The sequence below is a fragment of the Pituophis catenifer genome, unplaced genomic scaffold, assembly GCF_029215685.1.
Source record: "Pituophis catenifer annectens isolate HBS135680 unplaced genomic scaffold, rPitCat1.0.hap2 SCAF_6, whole genome shotgun sequence".
NCBI classification, from domain to species: Eukaryota; Metazoa; Chordata; class Lepidosauria; order Squamata; family Colubridae; genus Pituophis; species Pituophis catenifer.
Genome location: NW_027256886.1, coordinates 28613454 through 28634894, shown reverse-complemented (window position 1 = coordinate 28634894; position 21441 = coordinate 28613454). Strand labels below are relative to the sequence as shown.

Below are 21441 nucleotides of genomic sequence, written 5' to 3'. Positions count from 1 at the left end.
TTTGCATATTATATATTATGCAAATGACATAAATTACATAATATAATTTTGCATAAAATACAAGACAAATTATATAAATTGTCACAACTGATGAAAAACTGATATAACTTTTTTTCATTCAGACTATTTTGAATACAGTTGACTGGTCCGTTATTTTGGAGAATGTTTGGACTAAAATGTGGTCTACATCATCTAAAATCGTCTAAATAGTGGTCCTTTAATTACGTTTTCTCTGTAAAACATATTCAAATTTTTAAGAGTTTGAGAATGTAGAAAACTGCACACATTTTATTATAGAAAAAGTATCATTTAAAGAGTATTCTATTTGGTACATCTAATTTTGGCCTTTTATGCTCACATTTCCACGTTATATAACAGAAATTGTGATGATAACATATTTATTCTTAATTTGTCTGATGTCATTTTGCACGTAACTAAATAGAACGTATCCCTCATAATATAAGCACTGAAAAAGATCTAACTATATATATAAAACATTTTTGATGTGAAAATCTATCACTTACAAAATTATAATTACTATGAGCTGTTTAAAATAAGTACTTTATGAGACTTTGTAAAACAATATTATCTCAATAATTCTAGACCAAAGCCAACGTTGGTTAAGATTTGTATGTAGTGATAATTGTACAAATATTTTCTATAACTGTTTAATTCATATGGAAAATAATAGCTTCTGTTACATTTGAGGGCTTTGTATATTTTGATAAAAACATGCTAACTTTGTAATTTGCTTGTTCACTACAGTTTATAGAAACCAATTTTAATATGACAATATTATGTTTATAATTCATTATTGGAATTTTATTAATCAGCCTAATGGACAAGTATTACAACAAACATAGAATTAAAGCAAATTTAATTGTTAAGGACAATGTTAATACATAATGGCATATGCATTTTGTTTTAATAGAACTATTAAAAACTGGCATTCACAACTACTAAGAGAATCAAACTTTTTTCCCTCAACAAAATATTATAATAATGAATGACTTCATCAAATTAGCCAAATTCTTTCATTCATTCTGTATTGTCTCTTCCTTCCTTCCTTCCGCAATTTATCTATCATATAAAGCATACAATGGTTGTCATGCAATGATTACATAATTGTGCTAAATTATTTTGACAGCAGTTGGTTGATAAAGCTTACTCAAAATTCATCCTAAAACATCAGAAAATCAAAAGTATAGTCATTCAATGTTTCAGATTTTATGAAAGCTTGATATACCAGCATATGTGAAAATCACCCACAATGCAAATTGACCATACAACTTACATGTCAATCTTAGAAGAAAGTTAAATGATCACTCTTTTGCAAAAACATAATCTAAAAAAACAAAAAAAAACAACAGGTGGATGTGAAGACTGGTGGGAACCAAGGATTATGAAACTAAGTACTAAATACATTGGCATCTCTGGGAACTTACGCCACAGACCATACTTTACAAACCACCATGATTGGATTTAGTCAATACATGCCCAAATCCAACAAACAGACTGCACTATGGCTTAGCTTAATGCCTCTGCCCATACTGTAAACAGTATGTATTTTATTCCGTGTGTGTGTGCAATCTGTACTGTGTCACTACCATACTAGGAACTCCTTGGGTTACAACAAGAAGTTATTCCTTGAAACCTTTCTGAGATCCTCCACTGCCATAATGTGGAATTCAATATAGAGAGCGCCTATTTTTTTTAACTTTTAAAAATTATTATAGTTCAATATGGAGAGCTCCTCCTCATGACTCAACACAATAAGGAACCATCAGGAATGAAATCTGCTTCCATGGCAGAGCTTCAGGAGTTCAGTTCTAGGATGCCAATTGCTAAAACAATTAGCAGCCTATTTCTCTTTTGGAGTAATTGTCCTTGTTCTTGGGCTTTAGTTGCTCTCCCACCAGGGCTATTTACTTGTCTCACAACTCTTGCTCTATAAGTAGTATGACAGGAACATTGCATACCAAAATAAGAAACAGGTTATTTACACGTTGGTTAACTCTTGTACTCTTACATAATATAAATCACTTATTTTTTCTGAAACCAACTCTGATTCAAAATCAATTTTAAATGCCAGGAATGAAAGAAGTTTAGTCTAAGAACATTTGAACAAACTATAAATTTTGAATCTTGATGTATGTAAATCCTCTTCTGTGATCTAAACATGAACAAAAAGAAATCTTATTTAGCATTAATACTTTTCATATGACCAGTCACTACGGTCCAGCTTCCCAAGTTCAAGATTAGCATGTTAAAGTATATGTTAGTATGTGTCTTAAAACAGATGGAAACTATACTGCATGTTTTGTAGCATAGGATATGAATGCTTAAGATGGCCTTTAAGTATTGCTAATTAGAATAAATTCTAGGAAATACTGATTAGTAACTGATACCAAAATTGGCTGGCATTACTTCAATAATCCACTTTCTTCAGTTATATCCTATTAAAAGTTTCTGCTGTTATTATTAATGTTCCTTTTCTACAGTGAGTTACATCCAAAAGTTACATATCCATCTGCACTCAGTGTTCTAAACCCTTCTGTTTTTACATCCACCTACTCCTTCTTGCTAAAAATATATTTTCAAAAAAACATCATTAAAAAAGATCACACAGTATTAAACTGAAACTCATTCAAAGCAAGCAACATATATCTTGTAACTTTCAGCCTCTTTCTGGATCTCTGGGTACAAATTAGTAAAAGATGAATGGAAATGACACGAGGCTAAGTTAGAAATTAAACAAGCAATATATATCTAGCACAACACAATAAGCTATAGATTATTAGTTATGAAGCCAAAAGCAAACCACATTATGGCAAACTATGTTATATGTGAAAGTAGCCCTGTAGATTTTGCTGCTGCTGTTTCTTTTCACTCCACATATATTTTAGGTGATATAACTGCATGTGAAATTATACTAAAGAAAATTTAGTACAGGTCAGACCTTACTGATACCTAAAAGAGTTTTTTTCTAACATTCTAAATGCATTTTTGTTAATTGTGATAGTACATTACTGAAAGAAAAAAAATCTTATTGAATATACTGAAAAGCATTTTCTTCAGCTTCAGATTTCTTTATTACTTTGTCCTGAATAGATTTGTCTGAAATATGATCTATAGGAATGTAGAAAGCTGTTCTATTCTATGTTATTAATCATTGCTAGAAATCAAGGACAAAGGAAGGAAAAATATAATTATAGTAGCATTAACTGTTCTTTCTAAAAAGGAATTTTCATTCAAAAGCCCATTTTAGTGCCAACAATTGTGCTAACTCTTATAATTAAAAGTGGATTTTAGTCAACCTAATAGCTAAATCAGAAGCCATTGTGGTTTATAAGCTATACTTATAGCTTATAAGTATACTTTATATACCTTTTGCTATGTAAATTCAACCATTTCTTCAATAAACCATAATTAAGCCAACCATGGCTTAGTGCAGTTGAGTTACTAGTTTGAGGAATCTTTAATAAAGCAATGTCACTTTCCATAGAGCAAATTTTGTATTTTACCTCCGTATCTATAAAGTACATTTATCATATCTGTCCTGCAAATTTCAGTGCATCCACAAGATGGCCACAAAGAATTATTTAAACAGTTAATTCATAGGCATAATCTGGTTGGTCCTACGAATATTTCCAGTCCAGGCATGGTGGCTTATGTCCCATCAAGATTTTCTCCATGATCAGTCTCTAACCTGTTCTTTCAGGTTTTCCAATGATATGCTCATTGCCAATGTTACTGAGTTGATCCATCTTGCTGATGGTGGTCCCAAATTTTCAAACTTTAAAAAATATACATTATTTGGATTATAATTTAGATGCCACTCAAAAATCTTTGGTAACCAGAAAAATCAACAATGTTGCTACAACTATAATTGTAACATTTAATTAGTTACATGATAAATTTAAATACAACTAAATAAATGTACAGCTAGATGTTTGCTCATTTAAGATATTTTAAAGAAAATCCTTAATTCTTTCTTTCTTGAAAAACCCATAATGTACCCAAAGTAGGATAATTTGAGTCTGAATGCAGGCAGTTAGTGTGAGAGGTTTTTTTTTTTTTTTTATAATCCAATCAACAGCACTTTTCCTCCCTGGCACCTAATCACAGCACAGACGGGTCTGGCAAATAACTTTTTGCTGTCTCCATGATGCCACCTTCATCTCATTTCTAATCCAGGAATGAGCTAGGCTGACCTCATCTTCAGATGTACAAGTGTTAAAATAATATCTTCCTCCTTATTTCAACATTATTTCACAACAGTCTCCAGAAACATCTTGGCTGGCTTCCTTCCTTCCAGAATCAGCCAATTGGAAGGACCTGTAAAGGAAATATAGGATACAGTTCAGCAAACAGCCTGTATATTTCTCCGACTGGGGACAGGCAGTTTGGATTTAGGCAGCTAATTTGTTATAGTGATTAAGGTAGCAGGCTGGACCCTGGGAGGCTGTGAGTTCTAATCCCAACTCAGGCTTGAAACCAGCAGGATGACTATGGGCCGGTCACTCTCTCTCAGCCTTAGAAAGCAGACAATGGCAAACCACTTCCGAAGTCCTGCCAAGTAAACGCAGGGACTTTTCCAGGCAGTCGCCATAAGTCAAGACTGATTCGAAACGACCCATCACTAATATAGAAATGCCCAATTAAGAGCCTCATGCGTTTTTATAACCTTCCTTCGTCATACCGGTATGTACCAGCCTTTGCCGAAAGAGCCGCTCCCCACTCCCAGTTTCTTCAAAACTGCTTCCATTTTCCAAATCAACACTTGTTTTGATATGCAGAAAGCACCGATTCTATACTGCGGTTTAGATCTGGCTCTGACGCTGGGCCCGCATCAGATTGAGTAACGTCTGACAGTTCCGGCCGCCCTGACTTTCTCTTAGTCACGTCTAACGGAAAAGATAAGGCAGTTGCCTTCTCCAAAGGGCAGTGGGGGGGGGGCGATGCATCACCCTGATAACCCCCGAGCCCAGCCGCTAAACTTCGCCGGGGAAAGGAAAGCCGAAAGAGTACGCATGCGCGCGCGACGGCCGTGCTCTGCCACCCGCCCTCGAGCTTCCAACCAATGACAGAAGAGAAGAGCCCGAGAGCGGTGGGCGTGGCCGCAGTGGTTAAGGGCTCTGCCCGTCAGTACCGCGACGGGGTAGGTCTACGCGGTTTTGTACACAGTCCGAGAGCGTCGGGGCGCGTGCGGAAGCCGTTTGGCCTTTTCTCTCGGCCGCGTGGCGGTGGCCCCCGGCTATGGCTGCTGGCGAGGGGGCCGACGAAGAGGTGCGAGTGCTGCAGACTCTCCGCGGAAAGATTTGTGAGTCTCTGGGAGGGGTCGACTATCCGCACCCGCTTCTCTGTGTGTATCTATGTATGTATGTATGTACAAGTCGGTGACCAGAGAGAGAGGCGGAAAGAGGGAGAGGGAAGTGCGCGTGAGGGCGGAGGTCGGAGACAAGACTGCAGAGCCGGAAGGAAGTGCCTGTGCCTTGGAGCGGCCTCACTGACTCATCCGCCCCAGCCCTCCAACCCCTGCTGCTTCCCCGGGTGCTGTCGGCGGGTGTGTGCCTGTGTGTAGGAGTAGATTAGTCCGTCTCGTGGCGAAAAGCTACAAGCAGTTGGGGTGGAAGGGCAGGAATTGTGATTAATTTACTTCTTGTTGTCCCTTCTGGTTTTGATGGGTTGCAAAAATGTCGTGAGAGAAATCAATACACGCACCCCTATCAAAAAGAGAGAGCACTGACTGAAGGTTGAGAGTTGAAGTAAAAATAGAAGGGACTTCCAAAAGGAAGATATTTTTTTTGCACAGGGATAGATGATGTGTGGGTATAACATTACTTTTTTTCTGGGAACTGGGAGGCTTGTAATCCATTAGGATCAGAGAGCATCAGGGTGGGAAAAGCTGGCATTGTGAAGTAAATGGGATATTTATGTAAGTTTTGGAACGACTAGCTATTTGGTAAAAGGGATGCAGAAGTTAAGCAAGGCAGTCCACTTTTTCTCTTGCCTGAAGCTAACTCTGTTACTTGAAAGCTTTTATTACATGTTACATTTAATAGTTGTTTCCCAATTCTGACTTTTTATGTGGAAACTTCTGTGTAGTAACACTTAATGTTTTAGGTGAAGTTTAATTTGGCTTTACAGGAAGGTAGGCTTATATGACAAATCCTTGACATTTCTCTTCATAATTAAGTTTCCAAGGGGTTAATTATGTTAAGATTATTGAACAACAAGTTGTATTTTGACAGATTTAAAAATAACATTTAAGGCTTAAAAGTAACATACCAAAGAATACTTACTAACACATCCTATATAACATTAACACTCTAGGTTGTATCATGTCAAAACAATATTTGACACCTATAGTCCACATATTAATGCCATTGCTATCACCTGATCTTGATAATAGATTACAACTGGATGTGATAGAAAAATGAAAGAGTGAATGTGATGTAAAGCTATAACTAGTCTTGCAAACCAACTGCGTTTCTAGTAGTATAATGAGATATCCTTGATCACACATTAAATGCCAAGAGAAACTACTGATTTAAATTGAGCTTACCATTGATAAGTCTATGTATTTGGTAAATGGTGTACATCTGATTGAATGGATGTAGTCATCACTACAATAGTGTTTAAATCGTATTTTTATGTGTAAGAAACTTTATGTACAGATATATAGAAATGCAGCTCCATGTCTTAGAAATTATTAGAACAACTATAAATGAAAAACATCAGTGCATATCAAAATTTGAAAATGACATACTGGTATATGACATCTACAGTACAATTACATGTTGAACAATAACCTTTGGGTTATTGTTCAACATTGTCCTTAATAAATTAATTATCATAGTTCAAAATGTATCTTCTGAAACTTTTGTAGAAATCGGATTTTTACTTCCGCATTCCAAATTTAATTTATAGCTTGGAATAGAAGTATCACTTTTCCTGTTTTCACTCCAATTTTTAGATATTTTTAATCTTTGAGAAAAGAATACAAATTCATGCAAATATTCTTTCTGTGCCTATCAAGAAAGATCTCTGCGGTTAAGGAATGAGACCAATTAAATGCCTGTGCAATAGTCGAAAAGGATTCGACTAATGATTTTTACCAATTCATAACAATGAGCTTCTCTAACATCTTACCCTTAGCCTGAAATTTATTCTGAAAAATAAATTGAATTGCATACCTATGTTTGATAGGTAGATAACAGGATATTTGTTTAGGAAATTCATTTGTATTGATTATAATTTTAATATGTTAAATAGTTATAACTGTAACCATGACATTTTAATGAAAATGTTAGCATTTATAGATTTTAATTTCCAAAAAATTGTTCTTCTGGATAAAAGAGACTTGTTTGACAAGAAACCTTTTTATGTAGTTTATCGGGAAATTTTATAAATGACCACAGTATGGGAGGAGAATGTTATATTTATTATTATTATTAAACATGATATAACACTATCAAAATGGATTGAAAGTTAATGTTGCTGGCGAAGGGATATCTTGAAGATAGAAAATATAAATTATAGTCTGAGATATAAGGAATAGAAAAGTGATATGTTATGAGTCAATTTTAGGGTAACAGGAACAAACAGGATGTAGTGGTTTTGTTGAAATGGGAGGAACTGAAGTACTTTCATGTAAGTCAAATGTAACCCATTTCCTTTCTCATGCATTTGAAATAATTGCAAGAAAAATATTTTCAATGAAAATGTATTTTGCAATATAGTCTTCTGTTCTAGATTTGGTTTAAAACCATGCCTGCTTTCAACATTTTACTATTTACAGTGTATATTACACTTTCAAAATACAGGTTAGCCAATGGTATTTGATTTTACTTTTATCCCAATCAAAATTTGTGCTGTATCAGCTTTTCATTGAGATTCTAGATTTAGTTTTAAGGAATAAGAATAAGATTAAAGCATATCCCAATTCTTACAAACCATTTTTTAGAACTATTGCATTTCACTCTGCTTATGTATTTAATAAAAACAAATGAAGTATTTAATTTCATATATGTATATGTATGTTTTTGGGCTTTGGAATATATTTATACATGTCTGACATTGGATAACCAAAGAATTTATACTTCAACATGCTTTGCATGCTAATAATATGATTATTTTTTTTAAAAGGTATTCTTTTTCTGTTTTATCTTCATTTAATATTTGTTAGTGTTGTGTAACAATCTAGATTTGAAGGGAGAAATGAGATATGATGCCTTCACTATCAAACGTGCCTTTTTCTCGCCACACAAACCCAAAAAGAAGCATTTTTAAATGATTTGCTTAATTCACCTGCATGTTCATTTATTTTTTTTTCCAAGTTGAGTTCAGATCGCTACAAATCCCTAGTATTTGTATAATGTCTTTGTAATTTTTTTAGATAATAAGATTATTGAGATAATAGGTTAAGTTTCTTAAATACCTCTAATAAACTAGGGTTACCTTACTTGTAGATGTCTTAATAAGGGCTGTACACTTGTCCTTGAAGTAGATTTCTGAGAGGTTTGCTTCTCAAAATAGTTGAAGTATGAATGAAAATTAGGCGAGATTTGGATGAGATTAAAATATGATGTATAGTAGGCTAAATTAAATGGAGTTCTATAATGTGATTGCATTTTTCTCAATCTTGTGACTTTCTTATATGTGTTTCCTAATCCTACAGGCTGAGATTTATGGAAATTGTGTTTCACCACAAGAACTCCAAAATTGTGGTAGACTAATTTATAGCAATACATACAATAATAATGTTTACTGGCTATTTTCAGTGTGCTGTTATTTTTTTTAACTTGATGAGAATAAAGGCATCTCAACATTTCATTTGTAAATTGATTGTACCATGATTTTCTTCTACACAGAATTAAAAATATTTCATTTTGTCATTAGGTCAAGCCAAAAACTTAGTGCCATATTCAGGACCAAATAAAATGAGAGACTGCTTTTGTACAATCAATTTGGATCAAGAAGAGGTGTTTCGTACTCAAGTGGTAGAAAAATCTTTAAGGTAAGCTTCTAATCATACTGTCAGTTTTACTAAAACTAAGCCTTAGTTAGAAAGCAAACCTTAGTTAAGTTAGAAAATTGAAGGGATATTTTTTTCATTATATTTATCTATAGTATTAATATATTGTTGATTGTCTAAATATATCACTTAGTGTAGTAGATGTTCATCAGAGCATTGTATTATGTTTCTATTAATTGGAACTGAGGATACAGAAGGAATAGAAATGTGCAAAATTTGTTGGTCCAGGAACAGTCTTGGACAACTCAATTTCTTCCTGGACCATAAAGTCATCAGAGTTGGCTTGGTAGACTCTAGAAGTAAATCATGGATTGGAAGGAAGCCTTGAGTTAGAATAATCTCATCTAGCTTCCTTAGTCCACATCTCTGGAAGATGACAATCAAGCCTCAATTTAATAATTCTAGTAAAAGAGTCAACCACTTCCTACGGCAAGCCTGTTCCATTGCTAAACATCTGTTAATGTAAATGTTTTTTTCTTGATGTCCAATTGAAGTCTTGCTTCTTTGTAATTTAAAAACATAATTTCTTATCTTGCCCACTAGTGCAGCACAGAACAAGGCTTCAGTTATTTGAGAACAGCTGTCCTATCTTCCCACAGGCATCTCTACTTCATACTAAACATATTCAGCATCTCTAACTAGAATATTGCCATAATGGAAAAACAGTATCAGAGAAACTGAATCAATCAATGCTGGCGGACTATTGCTGGATACTACAGCAAGATGCATTGGACTCTGAGTACAAACAAAAATCAGCAAAACACTTTTGGCTTGATATCAGAAACATGCAATTAAAAAAGAATCATTAAGAGTTAATTTCATATTTATCAAGATTCCTATGTACTGCACTAATTCTGAAATTATATTTGGGTTCAGTTTGAAGGGGTCTATCATAATCGCTTCAGGAAGCAAAACTTGGATAAAACTTTGTTAGCCAGTATAATCTTCTTCCTCACACAGTTGGTCAATTTAGCCTACTGACCCAATAAGACACTCAGATCCTTTTTGCATATTCTATTGCCCAGTATGATCTTGCCCACTCTACACTTATGCATTTAATGTTTCCTATGTAAATAAAGGACATTATATTTGTCTTTCTTAATGTGTGGTCTAGTTGCTTTCAGTCAGTAGTTCCAACTGTCAGATTCCTCCTGAATTTTGACTGTCCTATACAGTGTTTATTATCCCCCTGATCTTTATCATATGTAAATTAGATCATATTATCTAACCACTCATCAATCAAATAAAAATGCATTATATAGTACAGGGTTTAGAATGGAGCTCTGATTTATTTTTCAGTTTATATAGCCATCTTATCTTGCATAAAGCTAGTTTGGCATAGTAGTTAATATGCTGACCTAGAAATAAGGAGTCTGGAGTTCTAGGTCTCTCTCAGGCATGAAAGCTGCCTGGGTGATTGAGACCAATCACTCTTTCTCAACCCAACCCACCTTTCAGGACTGTTCCTCTGGGGTAAATAGGCAGAAGTATTAGGTATGTTTGCTTCTTTGAGTTGACCAAAGAATTATTATAATTATAAATTATAATTATAAAAAGAATTATTATAGTGGGACATAATAATGATTCTATGTAGCTTACAATAAAATCACCAATTACGCCAATCACTACCTCTTTCCAGCTTGACATAAAGCTGCACTTAATAAGTAGAGTTGTTCAACAAGTTTTGTATCCATCCATCTGAAGTAGCACAGTCCAACTTGTCTTCTCATCTTCTCTTCTGGGATTTCATAGACTTTGTCAAATGCTTTCTTTACACTATATTCAGTTATAAGTTACACTATATTCAACATACTCAAACCGGTCAATTTATTAAAAAGGATAACAGTTTGGTTGGACGTTACCAGTTCTTAATAATCCATGCTAGCTCCTGCCAAACAATACGTTTGCTCAAAAATTGACTGCTGACCCATCTATAATTACACACATAACATTTCCCCTTCTTCAGTCCTTCTGTACCAACATCCATCCATGATTTCTCAAACATAAAAGGATTTTGGAAAAAAAAATCTGTTATGTGTTCCTTCAAGATTTTAGGATGTAATTGATTTAAAATTTAACTGATAACTGATGACTAATTATCTTGGATTGCAACTCCTTTCTTATTACAGTTCTGCTTACATCCATCTGAAGAGGTTTCCCTTTGGAGATGAGAAAAAAGCAAGGTTGAAAAATTTTGCCCTCTACCCATCCCTGTTTCCATCCTATAATCATCTTCATACCTCCTTCCTCCTCTGACTTCTGATGTCATTTAAAAAGGCTTTTTGTTCCTCAAAATTCTTTTGTTCCTTATCCTATTACAATATTCTTTCTAAAATTATTGGCTATTTGCTGGTATGTTTCCTTGGTGATTGTATCTATTCTCATTTTCCTAAATAATCCTTTTGATTCTTAGTTTAGCTCAGGGGTCTGCAACCTTAAACACTCAAAGAGCCATTTAGACCTGTTTCCCACAGAAAAGAAAACACCGGGAGCCACAAAACCCTTCCTGTGCCTGACTATTTCTTGAGCAGCCACAAAACTAGCATAAGTAGTTGAATGAAACATTTTGTTTTCTTCTGAAACTTTTCTTTTCATGGATTTATTCATGGTTGGCCTACCGGAGGTTGAAAAGCTCAATAAATCGTGTGCCGGCAGGTGTCGCACATTGGCAGTTGCGACGCATATTTTGAGTGACAGGGAGCCGCAGCAGAGGGGTGAAAGAGCCACATGTGGCTCCAGAGCCGCAGGTTGCTGACCCCTGATTTAGCTGAAAGCTGTTTATACTTTCACAACATTTTTTCTGTGACTTTTTTTTTAAATTTTCATTGAAATAGAGGGTGAGTGTACTGTCAAGCCAAGAACCAAGAACACATGTAGAATTACATCTATAGTTTTCTTTAGTGTTCTTATAGACAGAATCTTGCAAACTAAAGTGACTATCTGCATAACTGTATATACTATATATATATTCTGTGTACTGCTAGGGAGCAACCATTTAAAGTTCATTCCTACAGACCAAACTTCAAGCTCCATTGTCTCTTTGCATTCTGGAAAGCAGTCCTTTCCTCCCGGGAATCCAGACTACAGTCCACCACAAGTTCCTTGCTTTTGAGAAGTTGTCAACCCTCTTCTATCTCCTTTGGCCCAAGGATTTCTGTCCAAGATGACCTACCCAGCATTTTTTTCAAAACTTCTTAAAATTTGCTCTCCTAAAATCTAATGTGTATGCACAACCATCTCCAGTTTTTTTTTTTTTTCTTTCTGTATGTTGGACTACTGCTAGCAAGGCAGGACTGGAACCAATTAGGCAAATTCAAATCCAAGCATTCCTGAAAAGTGATTTTTCGTTTGGAAAAAATACAAAGCCATAATGACAGAATTCCAGCGATGACAGTGTTTCAACTGCAAACACTTTTCATAGATTTCAGACGTTTTTGCATTTTATTCTTTTGCATGCCTTCCAAGGATTACTTAGCCCCAGTTTGGGGAAGGGAAAAGCTCTGTTGTTTGTTTAGAAAACAATCTGATTTGTGATCATGTTGTCCCTCACTGACTGCATGAGATTTAACACTCCCATTCTAGTATCTTAAATTCACAATAATATGGTAATTTCCTCCCAAGATTTCTAGTGCTTTTAGCTCTTCAGTGAAAACCTCCTTATTGATTAGATCATATTGTAACATCCAGTCCTCTCATATTTTTTCAGCTTTCTGGAAAAGCCATAAGCAAGACCACAGAGGAATTTTTGTGACTTTGCAATATTAGCTAAGTTGATTTTCCAGTGGAAATGTGGGTATTTTAAGTCTCCATTATTAATGCCTCTGAATTCTAGAAGGTTCTGAATTCTAGCTTGGAACAGCATTATCCCTATCTTCTACCTGACCTGGCTCAATCAGTATCATGTCAGCAAGATAATATTTTTTGCTGTTTATCCTTCTCTGTGTTCTTAGACAATCTCTTTAAATTAGACCTTTGTGCTCAGATTCTTGGATGCCTATACATATGGACTTCCTTCACATAAAATGTTCCTTCTCCCATTTTTTTTCTGGCCTATTCTATTTCAGTAAGTTGCGCGAGGTTCATCTCACCAAATTACAGTAGGGTCTACTGAATCACACTTGCTTTCCTGCATTAAGATTTTATTTTTTCTGTTTGTTCCTTATACTCTCCTGAGGAACAATCTACCTTACAAATCAAGGATAGCCACTATTCTTAAGACATTCTGGAAACAGATAAAAACTTGATAGTGGACAGTTTCCAAAAAGTTTCTGGAGTTTTTATATAGAGAATGGCATTTTCAAGTACAGTGAAAGGTTCTTAGGAGTAATTTATTGTTTAATAAAATATGTATCCTAATGTTAATTAGGAAGACTATGCTAAAATTAGCAGAATAATTCTTTTATGTTCAGAAGGAGAATCCCTTTATTAAAATTTGTAACTTACAAATATAAAGCAGACAAGTTGCAAAATAATCAGGTAGTTTGCTGATTTGTTTTCACAGTCCATTTTTTGGAGAAGAGTTTTACTTTGAAATACCAAGAATATTCCAGTATTTATCATTCTATATTTATGACAAAAATGTTCTACAGAGGGACCTGCGTATAGGTAAGAAATAACAATTGACGTATTAATACTAATGGGTTGTTTTGTTATATTAAATGTGAAATTGTTAATCATTAAGGCATGCATTTCATTCTTTAAAATATTTGTTCTACATAATGTGAAGTTCAGATGATTTTCTATCCCAAATGACTAAATTAATACTTGCTATTTGAACTATCATCAGTCTTCTAAATAGGATGTTCTAGGACAGTGGTTCTCAACCTTCCTAATGCCGCGACCCTTTAATACAGTTCCTCATGTTGTGGTGACCCCCAACCAAGGGTGGGTTCTAAATTTTTTTACTACTGGTTCTGTGGGCGTGGCTTATTTTGTGGGTGTGGCTTGGAGGTCATGTGACTGGGTGGGCGTGGCTAGCTGGTCATGTGACCGGGTGGCCATGGCTATATGTATAGGGACTACTCAGAGGGCTGAAAAAAGTCATTTCTGACAGGTCCTCGCACTTTTGACTGGTCCTCACACTTATGACCATCCTCACATTTATCAGCATCCTCAGCATTCTTAACAACCATGTCACTCATTTCACAACTGCTTCTCTTCAACATGGTATAAGATAGGGCAAAAAACGTAAAATGTGAGGACAGTCGTAAATTCGAGGACTGGTCAAAAGCACGAGGACCAGTCAAAAATAACTTTTTCAGCCCTCTGAGTAGTCCCTGTGCCCAAAAGGACTACCCAGAGGGCTGAAAAAAGTGATTTCTGACAGGTCCTCGCACTTTTGACCGGTCTTCGCAGTTATGACTGGTCATCATTTATGCCCATTGTACCATTCTTAACAACCGTGTCACTCATTTCACAACTGCTTCTCTTCACCATGGTGACAAGATAGCGCAAATACGTAAATTGTGAGGACAGTCGTAAGTTTGAGGACTGGTCAAAAGTGCGAGGACCAGTCAAAAATAACTTTTTCAGCCCTCTGAGTAGTCCATATGCATAAAAGGATACAGCAATAGAGAGGGATGAAGGAAGGGAAATTAGAGTAGGAGTGAGGGTAAGAGAAGGAGGAAGAGAGGAGGAGAAAGAGAAAGAAAGAGGAAGTAGGGAGAAGAAGAAGAGGGGGGAAGAGAAAGTAAGTAAGAAAGAAAAGACAGAGGTGGTAGGTTTGAGGAGAAAGATTGCTGTACAATAAAAAAGATGAAAGAGAAGAAAGCCAACCCCAAACAAATATTAAGATATTAAGATAAAGAATGAATTGTTAAACTTTAAAGAATAAAAGAGAACAAATAGCAATAAATAGCAATAATTAGAAACACACATACACACATACAACGTATTTTCTTTGAACAGAGTATTTGGCCGGTTCACAAATTTAAACAGTTGTAGGAGGTTAGCACCCACCCCTTTCCTAGAAGAATGAAATATTTTGGGAAATATTAAAAAGGCAGAATATTATATTTCCCTACCTGGATGAGAAATGGAGAAGCATATTTTACAGACAAAGCAGCTCCCACCTTCCTGCCCCCCACCCTTTAATGGGCCAGAGGCAGAAAGTCAATCCTTTGTCAAAGGACATTTGCAACACAATAGCAACAGAAACTAACACAATGGGCCCCATCAAGCCATGTGATCCTGTCCACCATTAAACCATCTTTCCAAGCAGTCTCCATGTTTCCAGTGTCTTTTTCCTCACTTGGAGCAGAACCCAGAAGGATATTTCTTCCAACACAGTATTTAGTCATTTCAATTAAATTTACAATTTCTATATTTCCTTTTTACCATATTTATTCCTCATCTATTTTTTAAAAAAACCAATATTACCCTTCATCCTCATCTCTAATCTTAATCAAATTCAATTTTTCCCTTCTATTCTATATTATACCCCTTTGCATTGTTATCTTTTTATATCCATCCTCACATTGATTAATTATGTAATACAGTTGTTTAATACAAATTCAACATTTTAATATAAATCAATTAGTTATATAACTATCTTTTTTGTATATTAATATGAACATGAATATTCCAATTATTTCCATGCAATCCAATTTCTTACAAATCAATTAATTATATTTACCAATAATAATAAACCAAATAATTTCCCCCATATATTCCTCTGAACCACAACTTAACCAATTAATAGTATCTCGATTATTACAATTCCCTAGTTAAATAGAGCTTTTTTTCTTTTGTGTTTTAAAATCTTGGAACTTTCCTCTTTTGCCCTAAATTTCCCATTGTTTGCAGTTTTGCACCTACCTTTTTTGGTGAGGAAAAAGAAAAAGAAATCTCTCTGCCTCATTTTGTCACGTTGCAGCCTGCTTACTTTCAATTTCGCGTTTTCAGCTAGAGGGAAAAAAATCTGCTCCAGGAATTTACCTCTTTGCAGTTAGCTCTTTGAAGCCCCGCAGCAAGAATTTAAAGTTTTTTTTCCCTCTAGCCATCAGCTGGGACTCCGGAGGCAGCAATAGATTGGGAGTGGGCGGGGTAAGCCAACGGCGACCGGGCGATCCAACAGAGGCAGAGGGTGAGTGAAGGCATGTGGGGGGGGGGGCGAGAGAGGGCTTTGGCGACCCCTGTGAAATGGTCGTTCGACCCCCAAAGGGGTCGCGACCCCCAGGTTGAGAACCGCTGTTCTAGGATAACATGCAAAACCAGAAATTTTTTTCTCATTCATCTTCAAACAATGATGATCATATTTTCCTAATGCTAGAATGCAAAGTACTGGTAGGTTGTATTTTTAAAATGTGTTTTAGGATACAGTGTATTCTGATGCAAAGCTTTTCTAGACCTATATTAGATGAACATAATACTTATTTTTAAATTAATATGCCCATTCAATTTTTCTTTTAGGTAAAATAGCTATCAAAAAAGAAGATTTGAGCATATATTCTGGCAAGGAAACGTGGTTTGTACTTCAACCAGTTGATTCTAACTCAGAAGTTCAGGTAAAATCAAATAAACATGATAACTAATGCTGATGTATGTGTACATGTGTACATGTGTGTGTAGTGGTGCTTACATGTTTATAAATTCATGTGTATTAGCTATATTTCTGCATAATTATAACCTAAATGTGATCTGTTTTCCACACAAGTCCTAGAACTAGGTAAAAAGAATTAAACAAGTCAAAAACATAATACTTGTTCATTTATTCATTTGGGGAAAATGTATGTGGCAAAAGTATGTGAACTTCTAGGATTATCAGATCATTTGAAGAGAAAATTAGTGGTCATTATCGATGTCATCAGTGAGATGATAATCAGGTGTGACTGTGAAGTACTGCCTTATTTAAACAACAGAATTCTGGGTATTTGCTATCAAAGCCTGATCTTCATGATGCAAGTATGTGGAAGTGTGTCATGTCTTGAAGAAAGGAGATTTCTGAGAACCTCTAAAAATTAATTGTTGATGCTTATCAGCCTGGAAAAGATACAGAACTATTTCTAAAAAGTTTGGATTTCACCAGTCCACCATCAAGTAGATTGTATATAAATGGAGGCAGTTCTAAACCATTGTTACTCTTCCCAGGAGCGACTGACAATCCAAGATCATCCCAAAAGCAGTATGTGTAATACTCTGGGAGGTCTCAAAGAAAATCAGGATAATGTCTAAGGAACTAGAAACGTCTCTTGCAGTCTCTAGTTCATCAGAACTCCCAATAGTAAAATACTGAGCAATAATGGTATATATAGCAGAGTTGCAAGGAGAAAACAATTACTTTCCAAAAAGTACATAGCTACCCATCTACAGCTTGTGAAAAACTATGTGGATAAACCAGATTTTTGTTTGGGGGGGGGGGAGGTTTTGGCTGGAATGAAAAGCATTATGTTTGGCGAAAGACAGGCACTATATTCTAGCATAAAAACTTTATGCCATCTATCAAAGATGGCAATGGCAGTATAATGGTTTGGGGCTGCTTTGCTGCTTCTGGACCAGGATGGCTTGCCATCATTGATAGAACTATACATTCTGAATTATACCAGAAAATTGTATACAATAATGTCAAAGTATCTGTCTATAAGTTTAAAAGAAAAAGTGGGTCATTCAGCAAAACAGTTATCCAGAACACACAAGTCGTACACGTAAAGAATGGAGAAGGAATTTAATGTTTTGGGATGGTCAAATCAAAATCCTTACCTATAGAAATGGTGTGGAAGGACTTGAAGCAAGGAAGCCCTCCAACATCCTTGAGCTAAATTTGTTCTGTAAAGAAGAATGGACTAAAATTCCTCCAAGCCAATGTTGAGACTGAATTAACATTTATTGGAATAAATGTTATTTGCAAATAAATAATTGCAGTTATTGCTGCTCATGGGGGCCACACTAGCAAAGGTTCACATATTTTTGCCACACGTTTGAAAAGTGTCTTTCTCTTGGGAAAGCGAGGCTAATAAATAAGCCATTCTTAGCCACTACCAGAATGCACAGCAGATGTACCTAATTACTTCTTAGTATCTACTCTGCTAAATCAGCCAATAGGGCAGTAAAATAACTAATGCCAGGAAAAAAAGATGTACTGAGGATCTATTTTGATTTCATGAGCTCAATATTTTTGTAACGACATATTTCAAACACTTGTTACTTACTAATTTTCCCAGATTGAATAACTAAAACATCTTTGAAAACAAAGCACTTAATACAGGTTGTCCTTGATTACAACATTTGTTTAGCGACTGTTCGAAGTTACAACGGCACTGGAAGTCACAATGCTGACTTAAAACCGGTAATTGCGCATACAGTACAACTGTTGCAGCATCTCCATGGTCATGAGATCAAAATTCAAGTGGTTGGCAATCGGTATGCATTTATGACAGTTGCAGGTCATATGATTGCTATTTGCAACCTTCCCAGCCAACTTCTGACAAGCAAAGTCAGCGGGGAAAGCCAGATTCCTTTAACAACTGTTATTAACTTAACAATTGCAAGCGATTTGCTTAACCACCATGGCAAAAAAGGTTGTAAAATTGAGTATGACTCGCTTAACAACTGTCTTAACAATGGAAATTATGGTCTCAATTCGAACTGGTCTTAAGTCAAAGGACCTGTATTAGAGATACTTAATGTGTGGGAGGCTGGACATGTTCTAGCAAAAAAGTATTTATTGCTTCTTAAATTGTAAACCTGTCTTCTCTGGGGGTGGGTACATCTAAAAAATAAAATGACTAAGACGGCAGGGCTTGAATGTATGCACAGAGCCGTTTTTATGCAAGAAATATGAAGCAATTGTAACCTTTCCAAGCTGGTATAATCTAGAACTGACCACTGATTGGAGATTATGGAAAATACAGTAAAATACTGTATAAAAGAAATGAGAAGAAAAGCATTTATACAAGTAATTCCAAATATAAGCCACCTAAGAAATAATTGATTTCCAGTGATTTCTTTATGGGAAGATAACAAATTTTCAGGTTGAAAATATAGTACTCAACATACAACCACAACTGGAACCAGAATTTCTATTGTAAGTCATTGTGGTCATAAGTTGAGTCATCATGTGAATGGACCTGATTTTATGACCATGTTTATCATGGTTGGAAGTTGTACCACACAGTTGTTAAGTGTGATCCAGTTTAGCTAATGGTGTTTTTGCCACTTTTTGCTAAAAAAGAGGAAAAAAAACATAAATCATGATCACATAACTATGGAACACTGAAAATGGTCATAAATGTGAGCCAGTTGTCAAGCACTCAAATTTCCAATATGTAATGATGGAGGGGGGGAGCGATGGTCATAAGTTCAAATTTAGATCGGAACTGTGTTTTTGGAGGCTGTTGATTCAACCTATCATTAGGCAAGCAGTCAAATGGCGGATTATAACTCTTGTGTGCTTAGCACATCTGACACTGGCTAAATTAAAGATTTTCATAAATCTATATCTTGAAATATTAAACACGTTCTGTAATTACTGTAGGGTGGGTTATTGTTTTTGGGCTGTTCTGTGCTATTGTTATTGCTGTTAGTTTCTATAGCAATATGAATCAGTTCAAGAGAAAAGTAAGCCCCAGAAAGATAAATACAGGTAGTTCTCATTTGCAACCACAGTTGGGACTAGCAACTCAGTCGTTAAGTGAAGCACTTGCTAAGTGAAACTACAACTGTGCTTTTGTCTTACTCCAGCTTTGCTTTGCTATAGAGACCTGAAAAAGTCTCTAAACTTACATCATCACGATCATCAACAATTGCTAAATAAGGCAGTCACATTCTCCATTTAGGATTAATATTCTACCATACGTTCTCTTCAACAGTTTTTACTAACATGGATCATGAGCTTCCATGTTATCAATTGTTCCTTAGAGGAAGTAGAAGCAATATCTATTGTTTGTTAATATTAATTGCTTAATATTTAGCATCCTGGTGGAATTTATTCAGTAAATAATAATTTAAATCCAACATTTTCAGAGGAAGATGTTAATTGGTAAGATTTGGGATTTTATTCTTTATGAAAAGAACTTTCAGTTTTTGTGCTAATGTTTTTATAATCTGATGGTAACTTTTGGAAAACATTTTGAAAACATGTAGAACAGTATTGGAAACACAATAAGTATAATTTGACAGACTTTCAGCTCAATGTTTTTCCTCTTTATCAACAGGGAAAAGTACATCTTGAATTAAAATTAAATGAACTGATTACAGATAATGGATCTGTATGCCAGCAGCTAGTAGTACAGTAAGGCTATTCATGAATTTTTTTCAAAAAAATGCTTATGGAAATTATAAGTAGATTAAAATGTTATTACTGAATCATTATAACTAAGTAGAAAAATTTCCAAATGTAAACACCTTTGAATTTTACTTTTATTTAATAATGACTGCATTCCTAAAAAAACTTATAATTCAATTTTCTGAACTTGGGAAAACATTACTTTTCCCATCCTTTTTTTTTTTTTTTTTGAAAGAATTCTGGTATCTAACATGAGATCTATCAGTTTTCATTTACTTTTTCCAACTGCAAATTTCATATTTGGGGCATGAGAAAGAGAAGATACAGTTAAAGCAAGCCTTGTATACCCAAACTTTAAGGTCCCAATGTTTGAGCATGTTATAAAATTTCATGTAACTCACAGGATATGTGCATACTGGACCCAGTAATATTTGAGGGGGTTTTTTATGTATTTAAGAAAATCTAAACTTGTATCTAATTAAAAGTAAACAAAACACTTAAATGTGTAGAAAGGCACAAAAAGATAAACATTACCAAGATTTTATTTTGATAGATGACATGGTAGATCTTGACAAGCGTACATGCAGTTTTTCTTTCAGGTATAGCAGGAGATATTAAAACCTTGGTTCTGAGCCCATATCAGTCAGATAGCTATCAAATAAATGATTACATGCTCAGAACTGATCATTGACAAGGAAAATGTAACTTAAGGTTTCTGAAATTCTTACTTTTCAGAATTTCAAATGTTATTTTATTCTTGAACAATCCATACATTAATTAGTATATAATCTACAGTATTAAAAACACCATATAATCTATAATATAAAAGACATGGACGATACAGAAGCAATGGGTGGGCCCATTTTATTGGGGTTCAGCTGAAGTCTGCTGTTCCCCATCCAGACCCCTACAGCCTCCAGACATCACAAAAGGATGTCTACTGCAACACGCTTCATCTGGGACAGAGATATATAACTGGGTTTCATCAGTTCATGGAGATGCTTTGTCTCACGGAGACAGATGGTTTTTACTCATATTGTTAAACATACTTTTTTCACTCTGTTTTTAACCCAGTAGAAATTATCTTGTAATTCTATATGTACCACATCTGTATTGGGTCAGAATTCAGAAGATCCAGCAACAAATTTCCCATAAATTCTTTCTCTCTGTTTCTTAAGCA

General features: G+C 35.1%; 1 protein-coding gene and 1 long non-coding RNA gene across 2 annotated transcripts in view; one reads left to right on the top strand and one right to left on the bottom strand.

Annotated features, from left to right (window-relative positions):
* Positions 1 to 713: 713 nt before the first annotated feature.
* Positions 714 to 4994, bottom strand: LOC139318040 (uncharacterized). Its single transcript, XR_011600488.1, has 3 exons — positions 4703 to 4994; positions 3525 to 4338; positions 714 to 2173 (listed from the first exon to the last, which is right to left on the bottom strand). It is a non-coding gene; the product is annotated as an uncharacterized lncRNA (long non-coding RNA).
* Positions 4995 to 5207: 213 nt separating this feature from the next.
* The window catches only part of RASA2 (RAS p21 protein activator 2), a 49397-nt gene continuing 33163 nt past the window's right edge, over positions 5208 to 21441 (top strand). Inside the window, exons 1-5 of the mRNA XM_070945378.1 lie at positions 5208 to 5323; positions 8905 to 9022; positions 13542 to 13645; positions 16451 to 16545; positions 20191 to 20267. Of these exons, the coding sequence (XP_070801479.1) occupies positions 5260 to 5323; positions 8905 to 9022; positions 13542 to 13645; positions 16451 to 16545; positions 20191 to 20267 (458 nt within the window). The 5' untranslated portion in view covers positions 5208 to 5259. The remainder of the gene's footprint in view (positions 5324 to 8904; positions 9023 to 13541; positions 13646 to 16450; positions 16546 to 20190; positions 20268 to 21441) is intronic.